The 17,865-nt window shown below is 36.9% G+C and overlaps 2 protein-coding genes across 3 annotated transcripts; one reads left to right on the top strand and one right to left on the bottom strand.

The window, feature by feature from the left end:
* The first annotated feature begins 933 nt into the window (after positions 1–933).
* On the top strand, positions 934–10,435 carry LOC112511307 (protein LOW PSII ACCUMULATION 3, chloroplastic). Its single transcript, XM_025116887.1, has 12 exons — positions 934–1,318; positions 2,607–2,637; positions 2,740–2,832; positions 2,920–2,982; positions 4,458–4,569; positions 4,735–4,820; positions 5,832–5,890; positions 5,985–6,087; positions 6,728–6,788; positions 7,421–7,503; positions 8,393–8,473; positions 10,128–10,435. The coding sequence occupies exons 1-12, from the start codon at positions 996–998 to the stop codon at positions 10,185–10,187; spliced, it is 1,155 nt and encodes a 384-aa protein (XP_024972655.1). The 5' UTR covers positions 934–995; the 3' UTR covers positions 10,188–10,435.
* A 941-nt stretch (positions 10,436–11,376) lies between these two features.
* Positions 11,377–17,865, bottom strand: LOC112511624 (probable cyclic nucleotide-gated ion channel 5). 2 transcript variants are annotated; one of them, XM_025117320.1, is made up of 8 exons: positions 17,807–17,865; positions 17,098–17,683; positions 16,439–16,651; positions 15,801–16,105; positions 14,056–14,167; positions 13,054–13,290; positions 11,616–12,147; positions 11,377–11,555 (listed from the first exon to the last, which is right to left on the bottom strand). In XM_025117320.1, the coding sequence occupies exons 1-8, from the start codon at positions 17,863–17,865 to the stop codon at positions 11,404–11,406; spliced, it is 2,196 nt and encodes a 731-aa protein (XP_024973088.1). In that variant the 3' UTR covers positions 11,377–11,403. The 2 variants fall into 2 exon arrangements, with proteins under 2 accessions (XP_024973088.1, XP_024973087.1); XM_025117319.1 differs by having other exon boundaries at positions 11,377–12,147.

Below are 17,865 nucleotides of genomic sequence, written 5' to 3'. Positions count from 1 at the left end.
ATTGGTTTAAAAAAATGTTGAGGGCCTAATCGCTCAAAATATGAAAGTTGATCGGGTTTTTCTCAGTTTTAGTAAGTTTTTTTTTTCTTTCGGATTAACCTAGATATCCAACCCGTTATGTGAGCCGACTAATCTCAAAACCACCACCTGCTTTGCAGGTAGCCATATGACGCTCATTTATTCTAAATCAATCCACTTTATAGCAATTTCAGGATCCAATTTCACTTTATAGCCAATCCTTATGCATATGTATAAAGATTGGTTTTCGACCCCAAAAAAGATCCTTACACATATGCATAAGGATTGTCTAAAAAGTTAATTTTGGTCGGAAAATAGTTAAAAAGTGAAACCACATATCAATTTTGGCTATTTTTGTAAAGGACAAATTACATAAAAAAATAATGTACTTTAACTAAATTCTTATTTTGGGTAACATACTTTCAAAACTTTTATTTGATATCTAAGATGTAAATTTTAAACATTTAAGTATCCGGGTAATCGGTTGAAGCATTAACCGGTTATCATGCAGATGTGGCGAGTGATGTGGTATCCAACTCAGTATTATTTGCTGACGTGGTTAGTGATATAGATTTTTTTATTCTAAAATTAGTTTTTTTTTAATCTAAAATTAGTCTTCAACCGGTTAACCAGATACTTAAACTTTTAAAACTTTACATCTTAGGTACCAAAATAAAAGTTTTGGAAATACGTTGCCCAAAGTGTCTGGAGATCTCAAGTTCGAATTAAATGAGGAATAAAAATCTCTTATGGCCATGAAGGTTCAAATACAATGACTCCGAACTATGCACAAAACAAACGATCGCCCGAATTAGTTTACTCGTATAACAGGTTGGATATCGGGTTAATAAAAAAATATCACATAAAAATCAAAGAAATTACAAAAGCTTGATTCCCTAACCGTCAATTACCTCCAACTGCTCACAAGGTTTGGTATCGTTATCTCTCCTCCACCTCAATTTCTGGCCAGGGCTTCAATGGCTTCCTCCTTCTCGCCTTCCTCATCGCATCTGTACTCGCACACTCACAAGCAGCAGCAGCAGCATCATCTCATTCTCTCTGCTCCTTTTTCTCTCTTCCCTGCTCGCATACTGTTCAATTTGCGATCTTCCCCCGATAAATTTGCAGTGAATTCAATCAGGTGTAGCAACAAAGAAGCTTCTTCGACTCCAAAAACTGCTCGAAAGCTTGGAGTATCGGTTTACAAGCCAAAATCATACGAAGTTCTTGTTACAGACGCCGCCAATTCCCTTGCTTCCGCTCTTGACGACTGCAAAACCCGCGTTGAAATCGATTTCCCGTAATTCTCTTATCCTTTGCATTTTATTGAATACTTTCTGGTCTTGTTTTTTGTATTTGTTCTTTCGTAAATCTAATTATTGTTGCTTCAGCTTGCACGATTTGGTTGTTGAGTGAATGGTATTTTTTAATCCCAAAAACAGCCGTTAGTACGCTGTACCTGTTAAGGAATTTTGGAAAAACTGCGAAAATGTAATTGTAAATAACCATTTTATCTGACACTTTCCGTTGGATTATCGATTGTTAGAGTTTCACATGGCTAGACTTAGCAATTTCAACTCAAGATGGAATCTCCATCTAGGCTTTTTTTGGGAAATTGACAAAAATAGCCAATCTACCAAAATCAATTCACTTTACAGCCATTTTCAGACCTCTTTTCACTTTGTAGCCAATCCTTACGCATAAAGCTTACACATATGCGTAAGGATTAGTTTTCGGCTAAAAAAGAAGAAAATAGAGGATCCTTGCGTAGAAAAAGAGGATCCTTGCGCAGAAAGCTCGCGTATATGCATAAGGATTGGTTTTCTGCGTAAGGATCCTCTTTTTGGGTAAGGATTTTTTTTGCTGAAAACCAATCCTTACGCATGTACTTAAACTTTCTACGTAAGGATTGGCTATTAAGTGAAAGTGGGTGCGGATATGGCTATAAAGTGAAATCATTTTGTCAAATTGGTTATTATTTCCATAATTTTCTTTTGTTGTCACATGGTATCACAACCAAGGTATACCACTCTAAGGACTCAACAATCTGGGGAAATTGGTACTCGTCTAGCCCCTCTTGACAGTTTGGGACAGTTTGTGCCCGTCTAGCCTTTGTTGGAGGACACGTGTTAGGGTCAACATTGACTAGACTTGGACCATTTCTTCTTAATACATGATGACACCTTCTTTCTCTCCTCAAGGGCTGCTCTTTTATAGAGTAATCTAATAGGTTCCACATATTCTCACATCACTCATTTAGGGTGGTGCTTTTTATGTGTATTTCGCAAGAACAGGGGTGGGTTTATTTGCAAAAAGAAAAAGAAAGCATAAATGGTTAAGAAAATTGATCACTTTGTTTATTGGTAGCGACATATTGTGCTTATATGAATGTCCACCTAGATCAAGAAAAAGAACAATGACTGGAACTATTACCATAGGGTTCTTCATAATTGTAATAGCCAATGTCTGGGAGCATATACATTGTTTGATCACGTGATCCCTATTCAATTTTCATAATTTTGATAAGCTACTGCTCACATTTTGTTATTTTTTCCCGTGCTTACTTTTTAAATTGATGGCATCAACAGGCCATTGCCTACCAGCATTTCTTCATATAAGGTATCTTCATAGCCTTCATGCTTTCTTGCTGGTTCTGTAGAATGAGGCTTCGTGAAGCTTTTCCCTTCTTAGTTAAAGCTTCCCCTATATGAAATTGTGAAGGGATCTTCAGATGATTTTAATGATGCCAATGTTCAACTTGCCTTGGCTGTTGTTAGGAAGCTTCAGGAGAACAGGGAAACACGAGCTTGCATTGTAAGACTACTTATTTTTTTTTTATTCGATGAATTTTCTTCATTGGATATATCTCCCATATATACTTAAAGTTTTCATTTGATGTAGGTTTTTCCTGACAAACCAGAAAAGCGTAGAGCCTCGGAGCTATATAAATCAGCTATTGACTTGGTAACCGAGTAACCTACTTAGAAGTAATTTCTATAAGGATTTATTTTATATTCCATAATATGTATATGGGTGCACTTGAGACTATGCATGTTGTTAAACTGGAGTTGGTTTCACTCCCCCAAAAGAATCCCTTGTTATTGGTGTCTTCATCCATCCTATGCAGTGAGCTAGGGAGTAAGAAGGATAGTTGGACTTTGTTCAGAAATATAAGAGGGGAACTCATGTCTGGTTCAGGAAATTAACTTTTCCAATCATTATTGTTATAAGCAGACTGCCAACCACAGCATGGTCCACTAAGAACTGCTTGTCCAGTGGTGCTATTTTAACTATAAGAAGAAAAAAAAAAAGCATATTTTAGCAAAGAGAACAACGAAAAGGGATAGTCATGCCATTGGAGTAGCATGTTGGTTTAACCCCCAATAAGTGACACCTTCACTCTATCCAAAAATGAAGAGGAATCTTGATACCTGTAAAGAAGGCATCACATATGCTTAACCTTGATTTTCTTTTTGCAATCATTAGGGTAACATAAGTATAAACGAGCTGAAAGGAGTATCCTTGAGGTGAGCAACCAGGAGGAAGAGTACTCTTTATAGTTTATATCCTAGAGATGAGCAACCCGCAAGAAAATTACTAATTTTGGCAACTGGTTGGGGCTTGCTCAGAACATGTTAGACGTCTTGAGTTTGAATACCATACTTGTGTATTGCCTACAGAAGTACCATGGGTGTGTTAATAGGCAGGCCATCAAGAAATGGAATAACCGAGAATTCTGAGTAACAGGCCAGGCCTCTAAAGTAGCTAAAGTAGTGATAAATTCTGTAAATAGAATGGGTCCTATACACAATTCATCTATTCCTAATTTCCAGCGGGAATCAAAAAAATTGATCCATTTAAATTCCTGGGTCTTTTGAAAAACAAGCGGTAAGAAGTAGCCCCCTAAAGAAACAAGCAAAGAAACTGGAGGGGAAGAAGGAAGTGTGTCAACCTTCAACTTAAGGATCAAGTGCTCAAGGATCTTTCCTTCAGAATGGCTTTGAGGAAACCTGAAGTTGAATGTTTATTTATTAAGCATACCATAAGGGATCTGTCCTCCAGAATGGCTTTTAGGGTTTTGTTTGAGTCTCCTTGAACTAGATCACATATGTCATCATCACAGTCCAAGTTCTTGTCTTTCAATGCATTATCACATACAGGAGGCGTTCATGGTTCTGTGTAATATCACACATTACAGTAAATATAAAACATACAGGGCAAGACAAGTTTTTTGTACTGTCTCAATGCATCATACAATAAATGTTGACTTTTGTCTTTCAGTTCTTTTGGAATGGATATATCCGATTCACTTGTGTGTATATGCTACCTGTAACATCTTGAGTTGCATCATAATATAGAAATGTTATGTAAGTCTCTTACTGTATATTTTTGGGGAAAAGACAATTACATGTAATTAAATGTTTGTGCTTTTCTTCCAGCTTGATGGGATCACTATTGCTTCCTTGGATGATATTCCTGCTGGTCCTGTTGCTAATTTCTTCAAATCTATAAGGAATACACTTGATTTTGATTTTGATGATGAAAATGAAGGTGAGTCCTATGAAACTGAACATTTTTAAGCTCCTAGACTGTAGCCTTTAAATGTGAAACTGTTTCTTGTAGCAATATATGCTTGTGATTGTTTGAATGACTACATAACAGAATCACAACCTTCGACAATTTTTATATTTATATTGATATCTTTTATGGACACAGGGAGGTGGCAGTCTGACAAACCACCAACACTTTTTATATTCATCGGTTGCAGCACCCGTGAACTTGCTACCATCGAGACATATGTGGTAGGGTGTATTTTCTCTTATATTCATCTCTATCTCACCCGATTCTAAGTCCATGATATGCAAATCTAGTTACAAGTGTGATGGCATGATCCTTTTCTCTGTTCATTTTTCACTTTTCACAGTGGCTAGAGATTAGGGTGTATATATTTTAAGCATCAAACTAGCAATGCATGCCTTTCTTTCTTTCACAACTTGTCACAAGCCGGGGGTCGTCAAGGAAACAAACGCTCTACCCTTTGAGGTAGTGAGGCGTACATACATCTTAACCCCCCCCCCCCCCCCCAAAAAAAAAAATGACCCCACCTTCGGGTTTAATAGCAATGGTGTCTAATTGGTTACACCTTGATGTGGCCCACTATTACATGGACTAGCTTCAATTTTCTTTCTTTTGATTTTTTTTAAATAATCAACTGAAGTAGGCCACTACTGTTAGCAACATATACTTAGATGAGCAGTGGAGCATACCTTTTGGAGACCAAGAAAAAAGATACGAGGCATCTATAGTTTGGTAGCTTACATATTTACTTTATGTTTTGAAGGTTATTTAGGAGAATAACCTTCCAGCATATGTTTTATTAAATGTATTACCTTCTGATAGATTTAAGAACTGCCCAGTGGTGGATCCAGGATCACAGCTGATTGGGGGCACACCTAGGGATAACAAGAAAAAGTCCGAAGTTGAGTAACCTATGCAAACCAAATGAGGTTCGGATTGAAATGGTTTTGGGTTATTTGGAAATCCTTTGTAAAACACCATTGTTGGGGAACACATACTCCGGACAAATTAACAAGAATTTCAAAAGAAACGCAAACTTAAATATCGAAATCATCTAAAAACACTTATCTTTAAGTGGAAACTTATTTTGGGACAAATTAAGATTATGGACACTTATTTTGGCCCCAGAGAATTATATTTTATTAACCAGTCACTCACTATGGACCTCCCTATATATTTTTTCTTTCCTCCTGTTTTCTTCGAGTTCTTGTTCATTTCTTGCATGCCACGTGCAGGAAACATTTGCTAAATCAACACCTGCCCTGCTATTCAATCTAGAGCTTGAGACATTGCGGTAATTTATCTTGGATCCTTAAATTCAAATAGAATTAATCTTTCTTGTCATTAACTTTACTTTCTTTGACAAATGAAACCATTGGACTCGGCAGAGCTGACCTTGGTCTTCTTGGTTTTCCGCCCAAAGATTTACACTACCGATTTCTCTCTCAATTTGTTCCGGTCTTTTATATTCGTGTAAGAGAGTATTCCAAGGTACCCCTTCTGCTCTAATGCTTGTATTAGACCATCTCCAATGGGGACACCAAATCTTACACCAAAATACCAACTTTGATGCCAATCACTCCAATGGGCATACCACACCAAATTTGGTGTAATGAATAGTAACACACCAAATTTTGGTGTAATACTATCCATTTTCACCAAATTTTACACCAATTGGAGAAGATAAAAAAGGTGGGAAATTTACAAAAATAGCCAATCAGCAAATAGAGTTTCACTTTTTAGCCAATCCTTACGCAGAAGGCTTACGCATATGCGCAAGGATTGGTTTTCAGACACTTTCTGCATAACTTCGTAAGGATTCCACTTTCTGCCTAAGCCTTCTGCGTAAGGATTGGCTACAAGTGAGATGAAGTTTGAAAATGGCTAAAAAGTGAAACCTCTTTGGCAGACCGACTATTTCTGTAAATTTCCCTAAAAAGGAATATACCTAAAATCTTACATTTTTTTGTATGATTTGGTGTTACCCATTGGAGAAGATTTATTGTTTGAACCAAATGTTATACCATTTTTTATGGATTTGGTGTTACCCATCGGAGATGCCCATAAGTTTACATTTTTTTGTTCTTATGTTTGACATTAGTTTCATAAACATTTTTCTTTAAAATGCAAGACAGTGGCAGTACCACCATATATCGTGAATTATGATGGAGCACTCTTCCGCCAATACCCTGGTAAGAATTGTGATTGATAGATAAACTACGTCTATTGTCTTCTCTCGACGTTCTCTCATGTGGTGTGTGTGGTGTGTGCTGGTTCACAAAATTTTGATCACGAACCTGGAGTTTTCTTCAAGGTCTTCTAGGGACTAGGGGTGTTATTCAGTCGGTTAAATCAGTTTTCAGGTTAATTGGTTTTCAACTTTTTCCATACTACCCAATAACCGAACCGAATATGGTTCAGTTTAATTGGTTTCAGTTATTCGGTTTTTGAGATACCCGGTCTGTTAACCGGGTAAACCAAATTAGAGTTTTACATTTTTTTTGCTGGACACTTGCCTTCAATAATTGTTCCAAATGCAATGCTCGTTGCTCCCATTGTATAATTGTATCATACTCGACCATTGAACTAGCATCAAACCAAAAAACATCGTCTCTTTAGGCCACATCATACATCAATTATCTAGCATCAAGCAAAAAACGTTGCTAGTAAAATATAAAATATATAAATAGTAGTTTAACTCATATAAGTGTTCCGTTTTACGTGTATAGAAATAAAATGTATAAAATAATAGTACCTGACCCTACTTTCGAGTGGGATATACTGATATTATTCTATGTTTGGTGTTTTACATTTCCCATTGTAGGACCTTGGCAAGTGATGCTTAAGCAAACGGATAACTCATACGCTTGTGTTGCGGAAAGTGAAACCCGCTTCACACTTAATGAAGTAAGTACATGTTCATTGGAGATATTTAGGTATAGAGGGAGGTTCAAGGGAAAACTGCAAAAAAATGAAAAACTAAAGAACACCCTAGTAACAATTCATCTGGACGGTATACACATGTGCATACAAGTAATTTGTAACATGCATAAAAACAAAAAACAACTTCAGTTACTTGTATGCACATGTGCATACCATCCCGATAAAGGGTTACGAGGTTGTTCCTTAGTTTTTCATTTTTTTTGCGGTTTTCCCTGAACTTGACCCTTTAGGTATATAACCTTAAATGAAATTTTAATTAAATCCACGACCTCCAAGCCAATTAAAGAAAAAGTGGCTCCATATTCATCAACAGGGGCGGACCCACTTTGGATTGTGCCACCGCTTTCATGGTTCCTCATAAGGGGAAAAAACTACGTTTCTGAAGGGTGCCACCCTCTTCTTTTTTGGGTGCCACCATATAGTTTTTGAAACTCAAATATTAACACAAGACTTTAATAGCTAAGATGGTAAATGCTCCTACCTTTGTACAAAAGACCCAAGTTTGAATCCACAGTTGTCAAATAGCTTAAATTTTGGTGTTTTTTTTTATATCTCGTGTTTTCAAAAATATATATAGACCGGACTCGGACATGGGTCTTTTCTATGTAAGGACAAGGAACCAACCAACAAATCTATACTAATATTATGGAAAAAAAAACTTAGATACTTTTTATATAGTCAGATTGTATCATCACTTGAAAAAATTTATAGGTCCGCCTCTGCTCATCAGAAGGTCATGGATTTAATTAAAATATCATTTAAGGTTATACACCTAAATACATTGTATGGATTTTCACTCTTTTGAAAAGAAGGCATGAATTCTCATATACTGTTTGGTTTTGTGTTTGTGCAGACAAAGGAAGAGCTACTAAGGGTCCTTGGACTCAAGGAGGAACAAGGAAGCCAACTTGAGTTCCTTCGCAGGGGCTACAAGGTTTCATTCTCTTCCCTTTAATTCCCTCCACCCACGAAAATTGCATTATTCTTATTTTCTAAACAGTTTCAGGGTTAAATTACTTGTTTTCCCATTATTATGAGTGGGTTAACGGACCTCAACTTAATGGTGTTAACTCGAGGGACCAACTTGTTATGAAAATCAAAAGTTAGGGACCACCCATGTGCATTAAATGTGTTTTAGGGACTCGATCCAAAGCTCGGGCATACCATAGGAACCAAGAATGTAGTTTACCCTTCTATAAAAAACCCAGTTATTTAGGTATATAATCTTAAATAAGATTTGAATTAAATCCATGATCTTCTGATCTATTAAAAGAAAAATGCCTTCATAAATCTATGGTAATCCACAAAATTCCTGTGTTGTATGGATCGGTATTTTAGACATTTGATAAATAGTCACATTTTACTGAGAGCATCACAATTGCGATTTGCTTGGGATCTAACAAGCACATCTTTTGGTCAATCTCTCATTTCTGTACAAGCACTTATGGTCAATACCAAGACAATTTTTATGTAGTTTTTGTAAGGAAAAAAAAAATACTTAGTTGTGCTTTTTTCTAAACCTCTCTTGAGATTCGGGGCTTTCTTGGAAACAATCTTTATGTCTCTTGGAACAAAGGTAAGATCTGTATATAAAACATCTTCCAACAATTTCTTTACAATTTCTCTAAAATGTAGAACTAAAAGTTAAAATCTCCAAAAAGAAATTGCATGCTTAACTCCAAAAAGATTTCCACTTTTGAAATTCCTTGATTAATTATATTATTAAATATTTAATAATTTTTAAAACATTTAATGCTATTGGTATGATTATAGAGTTTTTTTCTTGAAAGAACAAAAAAAGTCATTCTCTCTCTTCCTCCATTTAATTTTGGAGAATCCTTCAGATTTGAAGAAAATTTCTCACTTTCTCCTGTTTTCTCCAGAAGCTTTTGGAGGAAAAAAAGAGCCCAACACTCCAAAATCTCTTTTTTCTTCTATTTTGGTTCTTTTGTGGAAGTGTTGGAGATTCTCTTACCTCTGAACTTGGAGGCGGACCTAGAAATTTTATTAAGTGGTGGCACCATTTGATCATAAGAAACAAATATATGGATATTTTTCATAAAATCATCATTGGTCTGTTTGTTAGTTCATTCTTTTTCGTATGTGAGGTCCTGTGTTCAAGTTCTTTATTGCCAATTTATCATTAAACATAATAAATCTGAAATTAAAAGCTAAAAACCAAGAAAATGACCATAACAGAATTCAAACTTGTGTCTCGTGTGGGAGAAAAGGTATGTAAACCAACTCTACCATGAGAAACTTGTGTCATCATTGTAGTTTCAGAATATATACGGTGACACATAACAAATTAATACAGTGGCCCATTTCACGACCCTATAATTTTTTACACTACAATGGAAGAACAAAGCGGTGGCCCGTGTCATGTATCCAATAGAGTGGGTCCGCCCCAGTCCGGACCCTATCTCTCTGCGTGGGATATGTGTGGTCTGTTTGGTTGAATTTCATTGTTAGTCTAGCGCTTACCCCATTTTTTGTAATGATAGTGCATACTTTGCTCCGGATTTGTGAACGTAACTATTTTTGATAGTTTTTCTTTCCAACTCGTGATTTGGCTCGTTCTTCTTCAGACTGCAACGTGGTGGGAGGAAGACGCCGAATTGGAGTTATCTTCAGCATGGCGTAACTGAACCGAACCCGATAGAAACAACACGAAAACAGGAAAAGATCGTTTCTAAACACGCAGTGGGAGGCAGAGCCCAGATACGATCATTTCACTTTGTTTTCATATGTATATCAGTACACCATTTTCATCTTGTATAATTTTCCACAATTTTTTCGGCTTTCGTTTTTGTTAATAGGTCTCGTATTGATCGCAGTGAAGGATATATGTAGATGGATTCATCCATTATGTCAACAAGGTAAGCCTTGATGCTTTCGAGTCGGTCTACATGACATCAAAATGGCTACAACATACGTAATTCACGGTTGAAGCCGATTTGGAAAAATTTTAATGGGCAAAATGCGTCAAAATACAACAAGTTTGTCTCGATTCCTATTTAATGTAACTAAGATTGTTTTTTCAAACAATCAATGTAATAAAGTTTCAAAAATTTCTATTCCGTACTTGTTTTGACGTAAAACGTGCTAATCTTGTAACATTTGAAAACATGGATGTCAAGTTGTCGATAAATATATTTTTGACCAGTAACCTTGTGACCCTCCGTTATCATTTTCTTTTTTCAATCGATAGAACTTGACAACTTGGCATCAACGTTACAAAAATAAACTACAAATTTGGTTCATGTGCTTTGTTGAAAATAACACTTTTTGTCCCTATAGTTTTGATATTACAAGATGGCCATCGTGGTTTGCAAAAACGTTGGATTAGATCCCTCTTTCTAACGGCTGCTAGAAATTTTCGTTAAATAAGGTGCATTTCGTCCTTTTATCGATTTTTATTTCTTTTAAGCAATCAAAATTAATTTAATGATTTTGGTTCTTGTGATTTTTGATTGGGTACAAGACAAAAATTTGATAAAAGAACGAAAATGTCCCTTATTTAGCAAAATTTTTTAACAACCGTTAAGGGGAGGTACACAATTCAGACGTTTTTGTAAACCATGATGACGATCTTGTAATTTTAAAACTACATGGATGAAAAATGTTATTTTTGACTAGGATACTACTGATCCCTCAGTTATATTTTTTAAACAAAATAGTTTGACATCCACATCATCAAATGTTACATGATCAATAGGGTGTCGATCAAAATAGGAAAATTTGAAACTTTGTCACATTGAATTAGAAAAAACTCGTTCATTACACTAGATAGAAACTAAAACAGACTTTGTTGCATTGTGCTGCATTTTGTCTGCTTTTAATCTACAGGTAGAAAGAAGAACGCTATTTATCTTCTGCACCAAAATCCGGCTCGGAAGGCTTTTGAAGATTAATAAACCCCGTAGACGTACCACGCTTCCTTTGAATTCGTTTCATAGTGTTTGCGGCAAACTTCGATGCTAACATCGTTGCACCAAACGATGAGGATGATGCACGTCCTCGTATCAACGCACTTTCTTCGTTAACATTAATATCATCGTCATCCTCGTCTTCATCGTAATCTTGATATTCATCATCTTCTTCTTCTTCTTCCTCCAACCGATGGGATTCTAGAAGCTTCCTTCTAGAATACCTCCTCCAGGCCGCTTGGATAAAGCTCGCGGCCCACGTCCTCCATTGTTGCGAATAAAACCGGAACGTGTGTTGAACTTGTCGACTGTGAATCCGCCTGAACTGACTTGTAATGAACTTCACTTCATCTGCTATAAGTGCAAACGCTTCGACTTCCGTTAACGCCATCACGGTCCGAGTAGATGGCGGTAGGTTACCTGCCGACTTCGGATCTAGGGCCCACGTTAGCAATTCTTCCCCACAGAAATCGCCTTCTTTTAAGAAACCCCGGTTGAAAAACCCGCTTCTCCCACCATCCGTGGTGACACTTTCTAAACGACCCCGGATTATGAACAACATTTCGTCGACCGGGTCGCCTTCCCTTAGAACATACGTCTTTTCTGTGTAGAGACTCGGTTTAAGACGCTCGCATATGGCGTCGAGTAAGCGTTCATCCATATTTGCAAACAACGGAACCTGCAAAGATTTAACAGGAACAAGTGTTATGGCTCCTCAAATGTTGAACTCTACGGTAAAAGCTATCTCCAACAGCTACTCAAAATGGAACAAAAGAGATTTCGGAGTTTTTATTTCTCGAACAGCTTTTTTAAAATGGAGAAAATAGGATGAATTTTTAATTATTCCTAAAAAAAGAAATATAATTTAATGCTGAAAATTTTAAAAATAAAAATCTTTGGAGTTTGAATGTAATTTTTTCTCAAGATTTTGACTTTTACTTCTTTATCTTAGAAAAATTATGTAAAGACATTAAGGGGTCGTTTACCAAACTTTTACCGTGGTAAGCGTTTATCAGATGTCACTTACCTTATTTGGTGAGTTGGTAAGGACCAAGAATCTTACCCGGTAGAGAAATAACAAGGATCGAGAATCTTACCACTTACTCAATAACTGTAAGTGATGAAGAAGACTCTTACCCGGTAAGCGTTTACCAACAATCCATTTTGATAGCCGAGAATGTTACACGATAAGGTAAATGAAAGTAGTGATTCTTGCTGGTAAGCACTTACCTGATAAAATGTTCGGTGAGCGACCCCTAAAATTGTGTTTGGTATATAGGACGAAAATAGGACAAGATAGAACAAAACTTGTTGTCCTATGTTTAATGTGACATTAAGACTAGGATGGGACATGACTATTATTTGGTCCTACCAAATAGGTGGAATAGAAAACAGGGAGACGAAGTAAGATTGGTAAATTACTAAACTGCCCTCATCAAATTCATACTCTAAAACCTTAGTATAATTCTTTTGACCCTCCAACATCACACTCTCTCCCAGTCAGTTTTGTCTCGTCCAATCCTTTACAGTCCCATGTGCATGCCAAAATGCTACAATTTTGAAAAGAATGGGAAAGAGTACATACCCTTTTGACTAAATTCAGACAAAGGTGTCTCTTGATATCCCTCCTGAGATCTTTTGGTAGACTCTGAACCAAGCTCTCTTCATCTACTCCTCTTGTTTCCACCCATTTGTACTGATCGTAGCTTCGGACTCGTTCTTTGAGCTCCTGGGGAAGTAACCGATGATGCATCCATTGTTCGGAGTCTCGCCTTTTAATCCTCATCTCTTCCAGCCGAACCGAAAGGGATTGAAGATAAGTCTGTTGGAAAACCGAAACGCAATGTGCCTTTCAAGTTTTAATTGTAGTACAATCGATCCAACAATACACATACACTACATTCACATGAGCCTTTTAGGACGCTCGACCGTCCTTAGGCATCCTAGTAGACTACTTAACTGGACAGTTATTTTTATAATGACATTAAGTTGGCCTTATAAACTTAATGTCCATTTGGAGGTGGGGTCTATGATGAGATGTATTCAATCATGTCCTTTGCCCATGGTTTTTGTGGTGGCATGTATCACTGTTTCGTTCCTCCTTCATAGTGTATAGAATTATAGGGTCGTGAAAAGTGTCATCATATCAATTTGTTATGTGCAACCGTATATATTTTGAAACTACAATGTGGGCACAAGTTTTCCTTGGTAGATTTGGTTTGCAAGGCTTTTCTTGCACCCCCAGACCCGAGTTCGATTCTCATTGGTGTCATTTTCATAGTTTTTAGATTTTAATTTCAGGTTTATTATGTTTCTGGAAAAAATTTGCAATAAAAAAACTTGAACACATGATCTCACGTATGAAAAAGCAATGAACTAACCAACAGAGTGATGATGGTTTTGTGAAAAATATCCTTATATTTGTTCTTATACAAATATTGCTATTGTATAAGATGGACCTATAGACTTAAAGTCTTGTTAAGTGCTCTATTAGACATCCCAAACAACGCAATTTGTTGGAGTGATAGTAGATGCAACTTTTGACTCGTAAGTGATAACGAATAAAGAGCTTCACGCATGTTCTTACCTGCATGTTGCCGATGAGAAGGGCAAAGAGTATGAGCCCAGATATTGCGATTATGATCGAGAAAATAATTTCTTTAGCATAGGTGCTGGTTTCGAGCCCCTGGCCGAGTGTACTGTCAAATGTCATTACACAAAATCAAATTAAATGAGAGAGGCTTAGAGAACTTAAAAGCTAGCCATAATAAGAATTCATAATATACAAATATCACTTGTTTGAAGATGCAACATAGCATCAAAATTTTATATGGAAACTCTAAGCGGAAATTTGCATTGCGTCAGAAGTTTAAGGCCGATCTTAATGTCTTCACTACAACAACATTCGGTTTATAGGACGTATAAAACGTCCAAGTGTCCTAATAAAATGCGTTATGGGATTTAAGTTTATAGAACCAAACAAAAGGTGTTATATGTAAAAGTGTTACTATAGGTTTATAGGGCGTTTTTGGGAGTTTTAACAAGTTTTTTAGGATGTTTTAAGATAAAGTGTCGTATTATTTATTTTATTTGACACTATTTGAAAAGGTATCCTATAAACACAAGTGTGTTCATAGGACATTTCTCATAAGTGTCCTATAAAATAGCTAATACAACATATTAGTTTAAAGTCGTCCTAAAAAACTTGTTAAAACGCCCAAGATTGTCCTATAAACCTATTTGTCACACTTTTAAATAGGTAGCTTTATAGTTTGGTCCTATATACTTAAGTCGTGTGAAATATTTTATTAGAATGCTTAGACATTTTAGGCGTCTTATAAATCTAATTTTGTTTTGCCAGGTTTGGAAGGGAATTCTTTATACAGTTTTTACTTGCTGCAAAGATGTGGATTTGGTGACTCATGACCTTGTAGTCATGATTAACACTACCGGTTCCTTCACATCTCACCTCTTTCCTGTCTCACCTCTAGTTCCTTATCAGAACCCTCACATAAACCAAATGAAATGAACCCAATAAATATTACATAAGGTAGGGTCTGGGGAGGATAAGATGTACTCAGAACATATCTCTATCCTAAGGGGTAGTGAGGCCACCCTCGGCTTGAAAACAAAAAAACAGGGAACAAATGTGGTAAGTAGCACCGAAGTGTGTGCAAAACTTACTAAAAAAAGACTAATCCAAGGAAGAGGATACCGCTGAACGTAGTAAGTATCAATGTTTTCTCTGTCCCCCGTCAGATGAACAGTCAGCAGTCAGAAGAATATTGTATTTTGGTAAACAGTAAGAAAGAGGCTCTTACCTGATGAGAGTGGGTAAGAGGCAATAAGAGACCAGTAAACAGCCCCTAAGTCAGGGAAACAGTCTCATTAAGTCTTGTATGGATTAACTTGTCTGTATAGATCGAGAAGTTTTTTGTTTGGGATGGTTTTTTCATAAATGGTAGAATTGTGTTTTTTAATTGGGAGAGACATGTTTGGAAGAAACTTGGCTTTCTGTAAAGGTTCCCCCTAGAAGCTTATTGAATTAGACATTTTCTATATCATTAAGCCACTACCAAACAATATAAGCTATGAGTCTCATTAAGCTGCTGACAACAGGCCCTAAGGCTGACATACAGTAAAAGCAAGTAAACTAAGGTTGACATACAGTCAAAAACATGAAATACTAAGGTTGACAAACAGTAAAGGATCTCACAACTAGATGCATAAATAAGGATATGGAAGGTTAAAAAAACTAACACCACCTTAAGTGCCACTAGCCACCCCTCCCCCTAAATCAGAACTCACACATAAAAAGGATCATTCACTGACCTCAAGTTTCTCAAGCCCCACCACAAACAATAGCAGTATTTAGACGGAAAATGTTCGGATGAATCAACTCCAGATTGCACAGCTTGTAAGTAGATCCCATAATCGAATTCACCATATGCCTCATTTTCAAGGCAGTGTTCATCAAGAGTGGCCTGGCTGACTTTCATCCAAGCTTTGTAGCCTTCCGTTTCCGCATGCCCACAGTAGAGATATTCTATTTCACATCTATCATCCTTTTTACAAGTTAGCTCCCAGCATGTACTTTTACGTTCCACGGCTAACAGATACCAGAAAGCCCCAAAAATCTGTTAATATAACTTATATCAGATGCTTAAACACCAAACGAACATTTGCATGCATAAATTCTATCTGTATTTGGTACCCTTTCAACTGTACTAAGAAAATATAGTTCTTCAGTATATTATTAATGATAAAACTTGAGATTGGTGCTGCATGCTAGTAACAAACCCAAACCAAAACCAAACAAACCCAGTATATCAGTAGGGTCTTTGGAGGGTAAGATGTATGCATACCTTTGCCTCTACCCCTAAGGATAGAGATGTTGTTTTTATGAAGACCCCAGGAAACAATCTATATTAAATTCCGAAAGTAATTGGTTTGAGATCAAAGAAACTTACATGGCCAGCAAGAACAAACCAAACCAAATAATATGCTGCACCGGCCCAAGCCGTCTCAGTAATGACACCCACAGTCTTTTTGAGCTCTGAAAACAGTGGTAGGATACGGACGGACCTAGGAATGTATTGCACAATTACAATCCATAGTAAAGCCTTCTTTGTGCCCAACACACCTGTACCTTTTGACCTGTGAAGGAACCTCCAGACCACAATCTGCGCAGGATCATTAAATAACATCAGAAGGAAAACATAACAACAATCTTGGAACACCATTAGATCATCTCCAAAAGAGCCTTTTGGGAGATAAAGGAGGTTCCAACATATATTGAGAAGAAAGGTCCAAGTCTAGCAGATTAGGAATGCAACATGCCCCCTCCAATGGAGGATAGACAACCACATATTTCCCAGAGTGTTGAGTCCCTAAAGTGGTACCTTGGTTCTGATACCAAGTGAGAGTAAGTGGAACCTCATTAGAATATTCTCTAAAAGATCCCTTGAGAAGAGAATGGAGATTCCAACATATATTGAGGTCCAAGTCTAGCCGACGTGGGACTCTAACACTTCCCTTCTCCCATAAGATAGCCAAAGAAAGACACTGCTTCTATGATTGCTAACATCAAGAAAGCGGAGAAGAAAAAGTGCAAACAATGTACTTCAACCTGTGGTAAAGGTAGCACTGAAAGAAGGTCAACAATAAAATAACGTTGCATATATCGCCTTGCTATCTGTCCAGGATCTATTACAAGTTCGCCACGTCCAAAAACTCGAGAAGAAGGAGCAATATATGCTGTGCGAAACTGGAGACCAATGCGGACAAGGTAGAAAATATCAACTATGGTCCTCACCGTTGTGATGGAGTGTGCTAAACTTTTGTGTATTTTTAAGCATCTGTCCTTGTTATGATAAACAGGTATGTAGAAGAATAAAGGATCCACATATACGGCAAGAATGCAAGATAAAACCAAAAACTTGTTCCATATCAGTAGATTTTTGTCTTGAGGATCGATTATTTTTTTCTCGGACACTTTGAGATCTTCCGAGAACACTGCCCGGGTGACTCCGGTTCTTAAACTCTGCCCAAAATTTATAAGTCCTTCAGACCCTCTTCTCATTCCTAACTTTATCGACTTAGACGCAGTAGGCCGTGGAGGACCAGGAGGGGGTACTCCCTCTATATTGAACCCAAACCTTTTCATTGCACCTGTATTAGATGGATATGACAAATTCCAATCCAGATCATCCAACCTGAAATAGAAATGAATCCCAAATGTAGAATAATTATGTGCCAATGGTTATAAGCCAATGGTTAGTTTTTTAGCTAGTTTTGCTAAAGAAAACCTTAACAGATGGTGCTTCAGTAACTTGTACCTTACAAACCCCTCTTTTTGGCCGCCTATGTATGTTGTCTTGTAACAACAATCAAACAT

Source organism: Cynara cardunculus (genome assembly GCF_001531365.2).
Source record: "Cynara cardunculus var. scolymus isolate 2C chromosome LG 4, CcrdV1, whole genome shotgun sequence".
Classification (NCBI taxonomy): domain Eukaryota; kingdom Viridiplantae; phylum Streptophyta; class Magnoliopsida; order Asterales; family Asteraceae; genus Cynara; species Cynara cardunculus.
Note: the sequence above shows the minus strand (reverse complement) of the source record. Positions and strands in the feature narration are given on the sequence as shown.

Bases quoted from the DNA above. Each gene is read 5' to 3' on its own strand.
- LOC112511307 (XM_025116887.1), top strand. From the start codon at position 996: ATGGCTTCCTCCTTCTCGCCTTCCTCATCGCATCTGTACTCGCACACT. The intron at 2,833-2,919 runs GTAAGACTACTT...CATTTGATGTAG, and splicing joins GGGAAACACGAGCTTGCATT to GTTTTTCCTGACAAACCAGA. The intron at 4,821-5,831 runs GTAGGGTGTATT...TGCCACGTGCAG, and splicing joins CTACCATCGAGACATATGTG to GAAACATTTGCTAAATCAAC.
- LOC112511624 (XM_025117319.1), bottom strand. From the start codon at position 17,865: ATGTTTGATTGTTGTTACAAGACAACATACATAGGCGGCCAAAAAGAG. The intron at 16,652-17,097 runs GTTGAAGTACAT...GATCCTGCGCAG, and splicing joins CAGTGCTACCTTTACCACAG to ATTGTGGTCTGGAGGTTCCT. The intron at 12,148-13,053 runs GTATGTACTCTT...AAATCTTTGCAG, and splicing joins GTCTGAATTTAGTCAAAAGG to GTTCCGTTGTTTGCAAATAT.